Source organism: Photinus pyralis, unplaced genomic scaffold (assembly GCF_008802855.1).
Source record: "Photinus pyralis isolate 1611_PpyrPB1 unplaced genomic scaffold, Ppyr1.3 Ppyr1.4_LG5, whole genome shotgun sequence".
Classification (NCBI taxonomy): domain Eukaryota; kingdom Metazoa; phylum Arthropoda; class Insecta; order Coleoptera; family Lampyridae; genus Photinus; species Photinus pyralis.
Genome location: NW_022170596.1, coordinates 3,378,472 through 3,393,805, shown reverse-complemented (window position 1 = coordinate 3,393,805; position 15,334 = coordinate 3,378,472). Strand labels below are relative to the sequence as shown.

The 15,334-nt window shown below is 35.5% G+C and overlaps 1 protein-coding gene across 1 annotated transcript; it reads right to left on the bottom strand.

Annotated features, from left to right (window-relative positions):
• Window positions 1-234: 234 nt before the first annotated feature.
• LOC116172718 (pickpocket protein 28-like) lies at window positions 235-5,794 on the bottom strand. Its single transcript, XM_031489983.1, has 5 exons — window positions 5,667-5,794; window positions 5,493-5,612; window positions 2,732-2,938; window positions 2,560-2,680; window positions 235-387 (listed from the first exon to the last, which is right to left on the bottom strand). The coding sequence occupies exons 1-5, from the start codon at window positions 5,792-5,794 to the stop codon at window positions 235-237; spliced, it is 729 nt and encodes a 242-aa protein (XP_031345843.1).
• Window positions 5,795-15,334: the final 9,540 nt, after the last annotated feature.

The window sequence follows — 15,334 nt, the reverse complement described above, 5'->3', positions numbered from 1 at the left end:
AGTAGCGCTTATATATTCACTTTGGCTGTTCAGTCGGTCGGTTGGATGGAATGGTTTTTTAAGTAAAACTCTCGAAGGAATCATGGTAGAATGCCGGGTTTGAAGCTTTGCATACAGATTATATTTCAGAGCAAAAAGTTTCCTTCATAATAAAACTGTATCATAAAATGAGTTTGCTAATAAAACCTCGATCCGTCGCACAAAAACTCACTTAAATTATCACAATTTGGATACTTACGGGTTTCGAAATATATAATCCCTTGGAAGTGCATTAAAGGTACAACATAAACCATCGTCTGTAAGACCATTATTAAAGACATCCGTACAAGCATACTCTTGCTGTTGCCAGAAACAAGTCCTTATTGTCTCTTGGCATGGAGGGTTCACCTTAAAAATATTAATAATCATCATTCGCGAGAAACGGCATTGTAGTTGCAATTTAAATTCACTGTTAACTCTGTACAGAGCCTTCTTCTCCAAACCACCTCTTAATTTAGTATGTCTTTCAACGCCACAGAAGTAAAAGGTTGTACTCCCCAAACCCAACTTCCGTATAGCCTTTATCCACCCAAATACTATAACGGAAGCTTGCTAAAGCATTTACATTTTTCTTACTTTTATATGTTTTGGGTCATTTGTTTCCGAGCTAGTATTTGCATGTGAAAGCTTGGGGGCGACAGCTTGTCGCGACATAAAATCAAAGTAACGGGATTGGTCGTTTTGGAGAATCAGATATTCAGATCCGTTTCGTTCTCACGTCATTGTGCAACCTGGGCAAGTTGGTCTAGATGTTTTTGGCAGTAGAGGTTTCTGGAAAATTGCTTTTTTAAAAAGGTAATTGGTAAAAGCAAATGATGTCTTTTGATAGAACAGATCGCTCTTTTATTTGGCGAGATTCGAAAAAAACACAATTTTATGTTCGACATCACAATCCATCCGAAGGCATATTAAAATTTACGGTATCACTTTCGGTTGAACCGGACATCGATGTCTCTTTTGTAAAAAGGTTGTGTTGTGTTTTTCTTTACCAAAAGCATCTATGGTTAAAATTTCAAAGAAATATCCGACACCCACGAAACAATTTGAACAAAATTCGTGCAAGGATCTCAATAAATACTACTTCAAGTTCTTGACGTTTTAACTCAAATTAAAGTTTATGCAAAAGAAATAAATCGCGAAATACGGACAGTAAAAGTCGTAAATTCAATATGAATGTGGATTAGTGGATCCTTTTCTAGGACTGTGAACGTACCAGTATACGGGGCGTCACTTTTAAAACTTGCATTCGGCCATATTTTCCAAGAAGATATTGAAAATCGCGCAAAACCGTTTCGGGGGTATCGAGGGGGAACCAGAATGACGTTATGAGCGACAACCCCCACCCCCCTTCTACAAAAGTCCTAAATGGCAACCCCATACTTGTGACACATCGTTGGAAAGCTACTGAATAATGCTTTCCCGTGGTCCCAATAAAGTCAATATTCATTAAGACAATTTAACAAAAATTTAATAATTAACCAAAAAAAACTAAATGTTGACATTTGAGGGATTTATGGCAAATTGGCCAAGAACTTCAACCTGAGCTGCTTCATTAAGCAATCTTGGTTGATTTCTTGTTTATTGAGAACAGATCCCGTTTCTTCGAATTTAGCGACCAAATCTTGAACATAGGCATGGCTTAATTTTTATTTTTTTTGTTAATTATTAAATTTTTGTTAAATTGTCTTTAATTAATATTGACTTTATTGGTACCACTGGAAAGCATTTTTCAGCAGCTTTCCAACGATGTGTCACAAGTATAAGGTTGTCATTTAGGATTTTTGGAGAGGGGGGGGGGGATTAATGGGGTTTGGAGGGTTGTCACTCATAACGTCATTCTGGTTCACCCTCGATACCCCCGAAAAGGTTTTGCGCGATTTTCTATATCTTCTTGAGTTTGGAAAATATGGCCAACTGCAAGTTTTAAAAGTGACGCCCCGCGTATATAAACAGTGTGACGTAAGCCCGCCTCAGATTCTTCATTATCAAATTTATTTTCCATTGGATTGCGTAAATGGTGCAATCTCTTGGATATTTTGTAGAAAAAGCTTAACTTTTAGATGTACAAGAGTTGCCTCCCATGGACTCGTTGATCTTTTTCTAAAATACGCTCGCAAAGAAGCCCGTGATGAAGTCGAAGGCCCATTAATGTCGATGTCGTTAATACCGTAGCATAAGGAAAAAAACAGTGATTCTTTAGTTCGCTCATCCAAGTGCCCCTGTCCCCTATTCAGGCCTTGAGAGTAGTTCACTTGGTCTCGCATCCCATTGATTTTCAAAGCATTTGTATAAAAATAATGAAGTGAGGGTACGTTTTTGTACGTGGGTGAAAGAGAAAAGGTAATTTTGCAACGAAGCTATACTTATCGACTATTTTCCCCTTGACTATCTAGATTGACGGGTTTTTGCAACCTTTTCCTTCTTGTTAAACAGGTTCGTTTTCAAATAAACGCTCTGTATAGCATACGTAGCCATTAGAAATGGTTGGTTAGCTAATGCGATTTTTAGCAAACAAGTTACCCTTAAAATAAACTTTTGCACGTTTTCCCATTTTCCCACTTCCTCGCTAAGATTGCTTAAGTTTCCAAACGAAGAGTTTCCATTGCAATAATCGTCGAGCAACATTTTTTCAACGTCTGTCCTAGAACGTACAAACTATTTGGAACTCCTGCAAATGCCAAAGGATGTTTACCCTGACAGCATGATTTGTTCCGCTTCTTTTTTAATAGCCTGGTTCATGCTGCAAATGGTGATTGCTGGGAATGGAAGTGATCCAATCGGTGTTGCTGTTGGATTTAAACTAATGATTATCGGACTACGATTGTATTTACTGTAGATATTGTTTATGAAGTACGTTGCACAAAGTAAGGCGACAAAGAACGCCAGTAACCAGAAGAATCTAAAATAAGTAAATAGTGTAATAATTAACGATACACATTTAGCCTACAAGTAATAACAAGTTTAAAATGTCATTATGGCAAACATAAATGACGAGAGCGTATTCTCCTGCTAATAATATTAATGCTAGGAGCAGGAGAAATACTGGTAGGCACGAGATCCTTACCCCATTCTCTTTCAAATGAGCCGTCTATCGTCGAAGTCTATACAGTTTAATGAAAAACAGTGGAGCGTATACTTACTTACTTTTATTCGAAGTGTCTACATATGAAACTTCTTTTAATGCTTTTGTAAATAGCACATTGCGCATTGTCTACATTATAGAAATTTCATTGAATACCTTCATAAATAAAACATACAGCATGCGTTAACAGTAATTTTGAAACCGGTATTAGTTTTAATTTCATTCAAGGTGCCTACATATGATATTTCGTTTAACTGCTTTCATAAATAAGAAAGTTGCCATTGCGCATGCGAAAAACTATACATTTTCAAAACGTCGTTAATTTTACTTATTTGATAGTGTTTACATATAAAGTTTCATTTAAATATCTTCATTTAAAAAAAAAGTTCGGATTACACATGCGTTAATCCAAATGTTTGACACTGCGCATACGCAAAAGCAAAAAATACCGGTATGCACGGAATCCTTGGACCAAGCCCTTTCAAATGAGCCCCATATCGCCAAAATTTGATGGCCAATTTAGTTTGTTTTAGTCAAAAAAGTTTGGGTTTCAGAATGGATGTCACTCAAAAAGAAAAAAGTAGTAGCGAGGTTTAACCGGCCCGCGTGGCGCAGATCAGTTGAAGCAGGACTGCAGTACTAAGGGTCCCTTGTTCGAATCCGGGTTCGGGCATGGACATTTGTAAATGTACAGTGGGTTGGGTTGGTAAAGCAGCTTTGGCTGAAACTCCACCCCTCGAAAAATAAAAACAAAAAAAGTTAGTTGTGCGCGTTTACTCGTCAGAGAATTAGCGCAAAGCTAGCCGCGAAGTTAAGGCGTTCACCGTGGCGTCGCTTCTTTATTTTGTGCGAATTTTCGCTTTGAGTCGCGAGTGGAGTGAAATCAACCACCTATAATTTAGCGAATGGTGTGTTGTATTTGTGTTGACTAATCCGCGAACCAACGAACGAAGTCAGCGAATCTTCCCTTGTTTTTGTGCATATTTGGATTAAGGTTTTTCGCATTGAAATTAATGGTTACTACGAAAGCATTAAGATCCAGGGTGCAAACACATTCCGTGTAATTAAAAAAAAACATCCAACTTGTTTATAATAAGTGCAACAAATTTACGAATAAAACGGCTACCGGTAAAAACGTTAATGATAATTAATTCAAGCTTTTGTTTGCTGTTAAAACCTTAAGTTACAAGGGTACATTTTGACATATTATATGCATTCCGGAGCATCGGCAATTTAATATTGTGGATAAAACAAGGGAAACGGGTTTTTGAGTTTCAAACTATAAGAGGGGATAAAGAACCAACACAGGGGAAGAGTTATTGAACCATCATTTATTACTGAGCTAGGTATTCATAATTTCATTACAAAAAATTAGACGTTATAGTCAAATTTTTACCAGTGCCGTATCCCGTGTGGCGCAGTTCAGTTAAAGATGAACTGCGGTGCTAAGGGTCCCTGGTTCGAATCCGGGTTCGGACATGGATATTTGTAAACGTATAGTGGGTTGGGTTGGTAGAGCAGCCTTGGCTGAAACCCCGCCCACTCAAAAATAAAGGTAAATAAAAGTAAAATAAAAAAAATTAAATTTTATTTTACGAGCGCAGAGTATTCAACCTCTGTAAGTGTAACTAGCCACTTACAAGTGGCGCCCAACGTGGGGAACTTCCTGTAAAAGGGTCCCGTGTCTCCAACTAAAAATGCGTATGACGAAGTGATATTTGTTTTTTGGTATCTATTCAGCTAGGGTCAGAAAAAATAAAAACGAATATGCATTTCGGGTTTTTTTCGAATATCTTCGGAACTAATCGGAATTTCCGATTTCCCAATGCTGTCCTTTCCTTCGACACACTGTATATAATCAGTTTTCTATGCCGCTATGCCCAAAAAAGTGTACTCTTTAAGAATATATAATGAACACTAGTGTTTCCCATTAAAAAAATTATGCCCCCCATGACCATGCAGACGCACGCCACTGACCGCGAATTTAAAGTACCTACGTATACATTATTAGCACACTTTTTATAATTTTGGATACCATAAAAAGCTTCTTTTAAGAAAATATTGTTTTGAAAATCTATTCAGTGTTCCAGACACAATTTTCACCTTGTATAGTCCAACATTTCAATATTTTTCTAGCTAATTTCACGGACATATTAGTGGTAGTTTAGCCCTTTAATTATAGTATATAAACAAAGGTTTAGTCTACAGCTTTGATTATAAAATAATAAAATAGTCTATATTCAAAGGTCTACAGTATAACAATTACTGGGTAAGTCTCTGCTACCTACCATTTATAACTTGTCTAAGGTACATTTACGAGATTTAAACAAAATATTTCACAATAAATATAAACACACAAGAAGAAAATTACCGTTCTCCAAACGAAATGAGAGGATCTCCAACGTAGCGTAGTCCATGCAAGGTAGAGTTCCGAAAATATTCCTCCATGCGTTTCATAACCAATTTCATAATACTCTTTTTCTGACTTTCGCTAAAGTTTAAAAAAAATACGAATCACAAATAAACGTTATCAAGTCTAACCTACCTTGTCTGCTTTTTATTAACTGTTTGTTGCGCTCTTTCGGCGAAACCGTATTGAAACATGTTTGGACCACGGTAGACTTTATCTGGTTCGACCTTTGCCTGGATGGTACTGTGCCCCAGAAGCTTCATCAACCAAGAGCTCACTGAAGACACTTTATTTCGACTGATACTTTTTGTACCATTAAAACGTATTCTTGTACGCAGCATTTTAAGTAAATGCCGTCAATAAATGCAGATAATGTATGATAAATTGGATCAGTATAGAGCAAAGTTGTGTAAGTAACTGGATAATTCCTCAATATAATTAATTACATTTTTGAAAGCTTCTTCTAAACGACTGCTCATAAATCTATGCACTGGCACTAATTTTCGTTTTAAATAGAATTAATTATTGTTTAGAGAATAAACTATCGCTGTGACGTACAGTATCGATTTCGCGGTATAAATGTGTCTTCTCCATAATGATGCATTTAACGACATGAATTGAAGGTATTTCAAAACGCGAAAATGCAATTAAGTCTGTTTTCTAACTAAACAAATTACATTGGGGTACATACAATTAGCGTTATCTAACTCGATAGAGTTTTTCCTGCATAAGTCTGAAAGCCTGGCCACCAAGGGCGGCACCATTTTTTTGCGGAAATTATACCTACCACAGACAACATTGTCTGTGCGATTATACCTATCGAAGTACATCATTGGTAGCAATCCTGTACTTTGATATGTACGCAGACGCTCTTTCAAATCAGTTTCTTACCCAAATATATTTAGGCCAATTAACACATTTTCCGTACCAAAAAAACGGACCTTTATTTGAATCTATGGACACGAAAAGATGACACTTCCTATCAGTGGCGGATTAGCCGAACCTTGGGCCTAAGATAACCTGTGTGCTCCCCTCCTCCACTACCATGTGTTTAATGTTTTATTATTACTTATATTAACACTGTTCATGATTGCGAAACAAACAAAAAACGGGCATATTGTCGTAACGTAAGTAATTGTTATTCAAGTTAAGATTAATTATTTTGTGTTACTCTCTGCATTGTAGTTGAGGGAAATTTGTACATTTAAAAGGGTATATTGTACTATTAACGTGGTCTCTTATCTTGAGATTGTATTCAGTTTAAGGGCGGTCTGTATAAGGCGCGTGAGACGTGAGATAAGATAGTCAACATGAGTGAAAAACGCGGTAAGCATTTAGGCAATAAGTTTTAGCACTGGAGCGTTGAAGTCATATTTTGGTCATAACTGGATAAAATTGTTTAAACGGGGGTGGTTTGGGCTGGCGCTGCTTTAACTCAGACCCACTCCATAAACGAACATACAACAAACGGAAAGTCGCCTGTCTTGGTAATTAATGAATTGAGTAATGCCTGATCGTCCCAGTCAAATTTCATAATACCTTGCATCAGATGTGTGATTTCTATTTTTTTTTTAATTGTTAGGCTGAGTGTGGATGTCAAAAATCCAAGTTTTCGACGTCGAAAGACCTGTGCGAGCAACGCAGCAGTCAAAATACGCCATTTTTGTATTATTTTTGGGTTTTGGTTAGTTTTAATTCTGAAGGACAGATTTTAAAGCAATTAGTGTCGTACACTTTTTTAAACTAGACAACATTTATGACAATTCAAGCCCTTAACTAGGTCTGTAAGTATGGAGATACAGCGTTTCAAAAATTCGTAAATTCTTCAGTTTTAATCAAATTTGCCTTTTTTTGCATAAAAACCTCATACAAATTTTTATAATTTTGTTCATTTGGGGGGACTTGGTGAGGAGTCTCCATAAATCCACACAGAGGGAGCTAAACTGTTGATATCTTCTGGATCCTCAGCTTCTCCCAGAAAGTTGTCAACTTCTTCTTCTTCAGCAGGATCCACTATCTGTTACATGGATTGCGAAATCTGTGAATTGTTTCCTTTTGCCTGACCTTGCTTGACAAGAGCCACAGAATATAGAAGATCTGTGACAGTAGCAGAAAGCTTACTCACAACACTATGGTTTGAATGATCACTGAATAAGGCATCATATATAAACATGGATATTTTTCCACTAAAAGACAAATATCAATATTTAATTTGCTTTCATTATCCGTAATTTTTAACACTTCTTCAACAAGTTTATTACGACTCACGACTTACGACAATTCATCGCCATCGTGCAAATTTGGTAAGTTTAGTTTCTGCGGAAAAAAAATGCAAATTTTGATAAAACTTGTAAAACTAATAAATTTGCATCTCGGAAACTATTAGACTTGCGGAGATCATTAGGGGCTTAAATTTTCAGAAATTTTGTCTTGTTCAAAAAAGTATACGACAATAATTGCATTAAAATCGGTCCTTCAGGAGTAAAACTTAAAAAAACCAAAAAATGGTAAGAAAAATGACATATTTTCAAGCGCTGTGTCGCTCGCTCAGGTCTTTCAATGTCGAACACTTGGATTTTTCACATCGATATTCATCCTAACAATTTAAAAGAAAAAATAGAGATGACATATCTGATGCACGGTCTGACGGAATGCCCATTTTTTGGTCTAATTTGACTGTACTATGAAAGACGTTGGTCTACTTGTACTCAACTTCAAAATCGTCTGCAATAATATGCATAACTGCTTAGTAAAGAAGGTGTACCCATCCAAAAGAATAACGCGTTCAATATCGATCATATATCGACAAGGGTTACAATGATTTACGACAAAATAATGATGTTTAAAAGTGTAATTACGTTCAAATATCTATATCCTTGAAGAGATGAAAAAATTATGAATTGCAAGTAAACAATGATGTAAATTTTTACGAAAGTAATCAGTTATATGTTCCTTGAAGAGGAAATATTTAATTAATTGCTACTGATTTTAATTCCAGTAGGTTGTTTAACTACACAATGACATTACGAAAATAAGCTATTACAGATAGTACATATATCCCAACAACATTACATAAAGTTCTATCTGGAAAGAGATAAGCGGTACGAGACATCAGATTACGAATCCAGTCAGCTAGGCGCTAATAAACTGCGGCTGACTCGCGTGGTATTCAGTTGCCCCTCCCTGAGTCCTCAGCTGGCGTCTCCCTTGAAAGAAACTGAATCGCGTATATTTTGATGCTTCTAAAGGCTGGTTTCAACGCAGCCGTCGACTTTTCTCTCTCTCTCTCTAGCTGCTCTAAGAGTTCAGAGTCTGGCATAGTAAGCACACCCGACCAAGCCAAGGCCTTAAAAACCCACACGTGACGCACTAAATAAACACTCTAAGCTAAGTTGACTCGATGGAGTATAAAACCGTTTGAAAAATCAATGTTGATCAAGTGATGTCAACTTTTACTAATAAGAAAATGCACAAAGTTAAATTGTAACTTGGTTGTTTGAATTATAATAATTCATAATAAACTAGAAAATTGCTGTGCCTGTAGGTATAAAAATTATTCAAATGTTCTCATTTCAAATCCAAGAAGTGAATAATGAAAATGTCTAGTTTAAGAAAGAGCGTGAAGAACGAAATCAAATCTCAATTATATGGACACGGTCAAAACATAATCCCGGGGCATAACATAACCTCACTCTTGTTAAAAACGGTCCAACTGAAACGTAAATTTTCAATTTCAACCAACTTTTTCGTAAACGGACAACGTAAGTACGATTTGTATGGTTTTTTTTGAGAGAAAGGACAGAAGCAATAACTAACGAATTGCTCATTTTTGTAGAAAAATAATCAGCGATTTCAGTTTTGAATAACAAACGTGATCATCGCTAGGGGGGAAATGCTTTCCAGTACATAGGTACCACTTTAGCTAATTGAAATATTAAATGTTAATAAAATAAATAGGTACTACATTGCAAGAAAAAGTCTAAACAAAACAAGTTAAAAAGTAATCGTAAACGATTTACAAAAAGCGCATTTCCACTTGCATTCATTTCCCATTTGTAAGATGCAACTTCTGTTAAAATCGTAAAAATCCGGCCACAAATACGAAAGACAGCGTTGCAAATGTGCAATCCATTTTTGACGTGCTACTTCAATTTCAGTTTATAAGAAGAATTTCATTTCAATGCTTTTCTAAATAAGAAAGTTGAAACTGCGCATGCGCAAATCTAAATTTTGAAACTAACGTTAGATTTTCCTTTGTTCCAAGCACCTATGTATCAAATTTCATTTAAATGCTTCCATAAATAAAAAAGTTGGCTCTGCGCATGCGCAAAACCACGTTTCAGGATACTTTGCCCATGCCATGCTATCATGTCAAACTGTTCTTCGTTAGAAAACATAAATAATAGAAAACATACTAGGTAGGTAATTATTATACAACAAATTAAACACCAAACTAATATGTGTAAAAACCAACGTTACTCAAATTTTGAAACTGGCGTTTGATTTTCCTTTATTTCAAGCAAATACGTATCAAATTTCATTTAAATGCTTCCATAAATAAAAAAGTTGTCACTGCGCATGCGGAAAACCAAATTTTGAAACTGGCGTTAGATATAAAGCTATGCCCATTTGAATTTCATGCAATTCAGTTAATAACTAACGGAGATGCCAAAGCGAACGGACATTTCTTAACAAAGTTATCGTTCACACGGACAGATAGAGGGACAGACAGATGACAGACATGAGACAGCAATATAAAATTATAAACGATCTCTAGGATCGTTAATAAACGGCAAAAGTGTAAAATTATGGAACATGTAAAAAACGGTTTTTTGGTTTTTTTACAATAACTTTTTTAGCAATAAACGCTGAAAAAATGCCATCCTTGGTGCAAGCCTTGACACCTTTACGAACCAAATAGCGAAAAAAGTAGAGCAATAGCTCTTAATAGCGTCTCAACGAACGAGCGGACGGACGGACGAACGGACGCACAAAGTGGCCACAATAGCGCATTTTTTTTGTGGAAATGCGTAGAATTGCAGAATGTCTTGCAGCACGTGCAATATTTACAATACATGGAGCACTTTTTCGTGCAATTTCTTGCGGCAATGAATTGCTGCAAAAATTGCATACGGCATACGGCACTAGCATAAACAAAGCATAAACTTATAAAGGGCCTCGATGGTGAGTCACGTCAACTTCTAGATCAAACCGACGATACGGGAGGTGTTGAATGCGTGTCATTGTCATAAACATAACCAATAAATAACCGAAAAAATTAAAAAGTTATTTTAATTTAACATTCAATATTTAAAATTTGAACTAAAAATAATAATGTCGGTGGACGAAGTTATACCATTTGTTAAAATTGAGTCAAATCTCGAAGATAACCCTTTGGAGGAAATATTATTTCTAAACCAGACTACAACAGCAATAAAGGAAGAACCTAATGATAACACAAGTTGTGCAGACTATGATGAACTAGAAATTGATTTTCATGAGGAAGATCCATTGAAGCTCGACTCTAGTGTGAGGAGTGCTGAAGAACTTATTGAAAATGAAAGATCTGCTCATACTCAACCAGCTGACAATCTCACATCCTTATCCACAGTAGCGCAGAAAGGTGGAGATTGCCCTTGTCCGGAACAAACGTCTACACAAGAACAAACAACTAATTTTAGATGTTACGATTGCAATTACACCACAAATAATAGGAATTTATCAATGGAACATCTATTACAACACGAAAATTATGCGTATTTTACATGTCATATGTGTAATTTTGCCACTAATGATTGCACATATTTAGAGGCACATGTTTTGTTACATGCTCCTCGAGTGGTTAACTCGGCTGTTAATTATTTAGTGTGTGATTTTCCAATGCTGAATAGGGCGGAGGAAATTAAAACCAAAAAGTGTCCTTCACAAATGGTCTGTGATAATCCAAAATCTAATAAAGACACTAATCTTAAGAAACACACTCCAACACGTCGAAAGGAAGAATCTAAATGTAAAAGAGGTGGTACCCGAACCGGTTGTAGAAATACAAAGGTTAAGAAAAGCCGAGAGAAAAGCATTGATATCAAGAAACATATTTCAGGATACCTAGAGAAGAAATATAAACATAACAAGTGTGATTTGCCAACAATCTATAAAGATACAAAGGCTAATAATAATGATGAGGACGATTTACAAATGATTATAAAATCACGTTTTAAAGAGCATGTTTTAACATACACAAGGCGAAAGCCTCAAATTAAATCTCAGGAGGAAAATACAACCAAGGAGATAATTAAGCCCCACGAACAGGGTATAAAACTAACTAATAAAGTTATTGAAAATGAAATCTGTGATCATCATGCAGGTGACCTTCCTAAATCTATGTCGACATTTGAAAACAAAGGTAACAATTGCTGTCGTCCAGAAGGAACCACTACGGAAGGTTCAGCTTATTCTACCCCAAAAGTGTCTGTCGTACATGAAAATGAGATTTGCTCTCTTCAAGAAACTTCTGCACAGGAGCAAAAAACCGACTTCAAATGTTCCCTTTGCAATTATACAACAACTAATATGAATTTATCAATGGAGCATCTCTTAACACACAAAAATTACGCATATTTTACCTGTCACATATGCAATTATGCCACAAATGATTGCACATATTTACAGAAACATCTTTTAATACATGCACCTCCAAAAGTTTTCAATTGTTTCCTGTGTGACTATAGAGCGACGAATAAGGATGATGTCAGGCAACACATCCTAATACACCGGCCTGCGATGGAAAAAATCAAATGTCAGCATCATCAGTGTGATTATGAAACAAACGATAAGCGTCATTTGAAAATACATGCTTCAACACATAAACCCCTGGTGAAAGAATTTAAATGTGAACAGTGCAATTACCAAACATTTGTAAAGGGAAATTTCCAGATGCACATGTCGACACATGAGCCTAAATTGATCCAATGTTACGAGTGTGATTTTACCACTAATAGTAAAATGCATCTTAGACGACATTTGTCAACACATAAACTCCTGGTGGAAGAATTTAAATGTGAACAGTGCAATTATCAAACAACTGCAAAGGGGCGTTTTAGAACGCACAAGTTGATACATGGACCTAAAAATATCAAATGTGACGAGTGTGGTTTTGCCACTAATACTAAATCGTATCTTAAACGACATCTGTTAACACATAAATTATTGAAAGATTTTAAATGTATCCAGTGTAATTTCGCAACGATGAGCAAGTGGCACTTTACTCAACATCTTGTAACACATTCCGCTACTAAAAACTTCAAGTGCAGTCAGTGTAACTACACAACAACTCTCAGGAAGCATCTAATCCAGCATCTTATTACACATAAACGTATCAAGGATTTGAAATGTGACCAATGCAGTTATGTAACACACAATAAGCTCTGCTTAAGAGAACATGTTCGAAAGCATAGGTCTAAAGATTTTCTTTGTGATAGGTGTAGCTATATCACATATAGCAAGTCTTATCTTAAGCGTCATCTATTGAAACACAAACGTTCAAAAAAGTGACCTTGATCCCACTAAATTTTACTTATTCCACAAAGACATTGTCTACATAAGTACATATAACCATTATGACTCTTGGTCCGTACATATTTTTGGATAGGTAAGTTAAAAATGGTATAAAGGTCTGCATAGCATATAAGGTTAAAATTAATTGGACATTTGTAATAAAAAATTAAGCTCTGCATAAGTCATAATCATTGCACAAAAATTGAAAGTTGAATTAGCTGTTAATTCACAATATATCTGTGTATAAGTGTCGATTATGCGAATGTGCTTATACTAAACCAGTGATGGATAAATTAAAGAAAATGCACAGGTACCTATAAATTATTTTTTGTAATTTCTACACTAGCAGGAGTTAGGTACTACAGAAGCGTAGAACCACCATACGAATTATTTTTTATTAATTTACAGATCTGTGTGCAAACTTATAAGTTTAAATCTGGGAATTCAGAAGAGATACCAGATCTTTCTGCGGTTGTCATATTATTTCTATATTGTGACCTATAAAAATGGTGCAATTAGGACCTTTTTGATAGAAAAAAGATTGTTTCAAAGTACCAGGTGACCCAATAAGACTGTTCCTCGGCCATCTCGGGAACCATTCGTCTTATGACTTACGGGGAAAAAAAATTATTGGGTAAACGGTTATGAAGAATCGCTGGAAAATATTTTCAAGTTGCCATCTTAAATTTTAAAATTGCATTTGCTTTCAATTTCGCATAATAAACAAAACATTCTTTTTTCACATTTTTATAGAGAACCAGTTTATCATTTTCGTAAAAACAAAAACTCATTATTTCAAAAACAAAGATGGTGTGGGGCGTGCAGTAACCTGCTTTAACTTCTTAACCGTTTGACCGATTGTAATAAATTTGGTATCGTTGAAAAGAGCATTCTTTGCGCAATAAGAATCAATATAGTTAATTTAGTTGAATCTTTCTCCGCCAGGGGGCTAGTTTTGACAGGTTTGTTCGTTTGTCTTGCGCGATTGGTTTGGTGCAACACTGATGTGACGTCACGGTGTAAGCTGGAGTAATCAGTTTTTGATGCACTGGCATCTAACAAACGAACGCTTATTTAGCGTATAGTAAATAAATAACCAGCAAAAAACGTTTGTATTGCATCATGAGTGATAAATTTATTATTTATTATACAGGAAACTATTTTTCATTTACTTGTTGTATGACCTCTGCAATATTATCTTCCTCACTTGACGATCTACTTATAAATTGTTCAATAATATCATGAAATAAAAGTTTCATTTCCAATAATTTATTCATCGCAGATTCCCCACCTTGTTTTTTCAAAATGTTTATGGTTATGAGAACGGTCGTTTCACGTCTAATTTATGCTGCACTAAGTTGCTCGCACTAAAATGCACGAACAAGTTTGTGCTGTTATGAACTGAAATGGGCAAATTGCACTACACAAACGAACGGAATGCATGCAGTTACAAACAGACAAACGAACGCATTTGGTACACCAGTGTTGATTAGTGCAGACAAACGAACAAACCTATGATCCAAAATCCTAAAAAAGATCAAATGGAATATGACTTTTTCTTTATGAAAAAGTAGCCAAATAAAATCCAGAGGCAAGTGAAAACCGTTTTTCAAAATCTCGTTCTTTAGCTCAAATATTGGAAAAATAAGATTAATTAATTAATTAAAATGCTTAAATTGTATCTTAAATTTACTTTTGATGTATTGCCGGTATTTGTCGATGGCGCGAAAGATTGTTTGGAAAATCACCCTACACTTTTAGGTAGGCTTTAGAAAATTAAACAAATGAAACATGATGCATTATATAGTATATTAAGTATGGAGAACGGTAAGGGATTTTTACCGTTCGAAGACAATTGTTTGGAGGAGGAGCGAAGCGACGACTCCAATTATTGTCTGAGAACGGTAACCCTTAACGTTCGACGTGCTTATAACATTTTTTGCGCGATCGAAATTAAAATTATGCAACCAATATAAATATGCACTAAGAAATTAACGAGCAGAATAAATCGAAATGATCGAAGTGGTATGGTGTACATCACTAGGTAACCAGTTTAAATGTCAAAATTGAAATTAATAATTTCATGAAATTGTGCACGTGTCTGATGTAGTTTGCTAGCTTTGCACTTCCTTTATGACTTTATGAGCGTCTTGCTATAGGAAACAACAGCACAAATTGTACGTTTAATGTACCTAACAATAATTAAAGATTAAATGTTAGACTGTTGATTTTGAACTGATTGTTTTTAA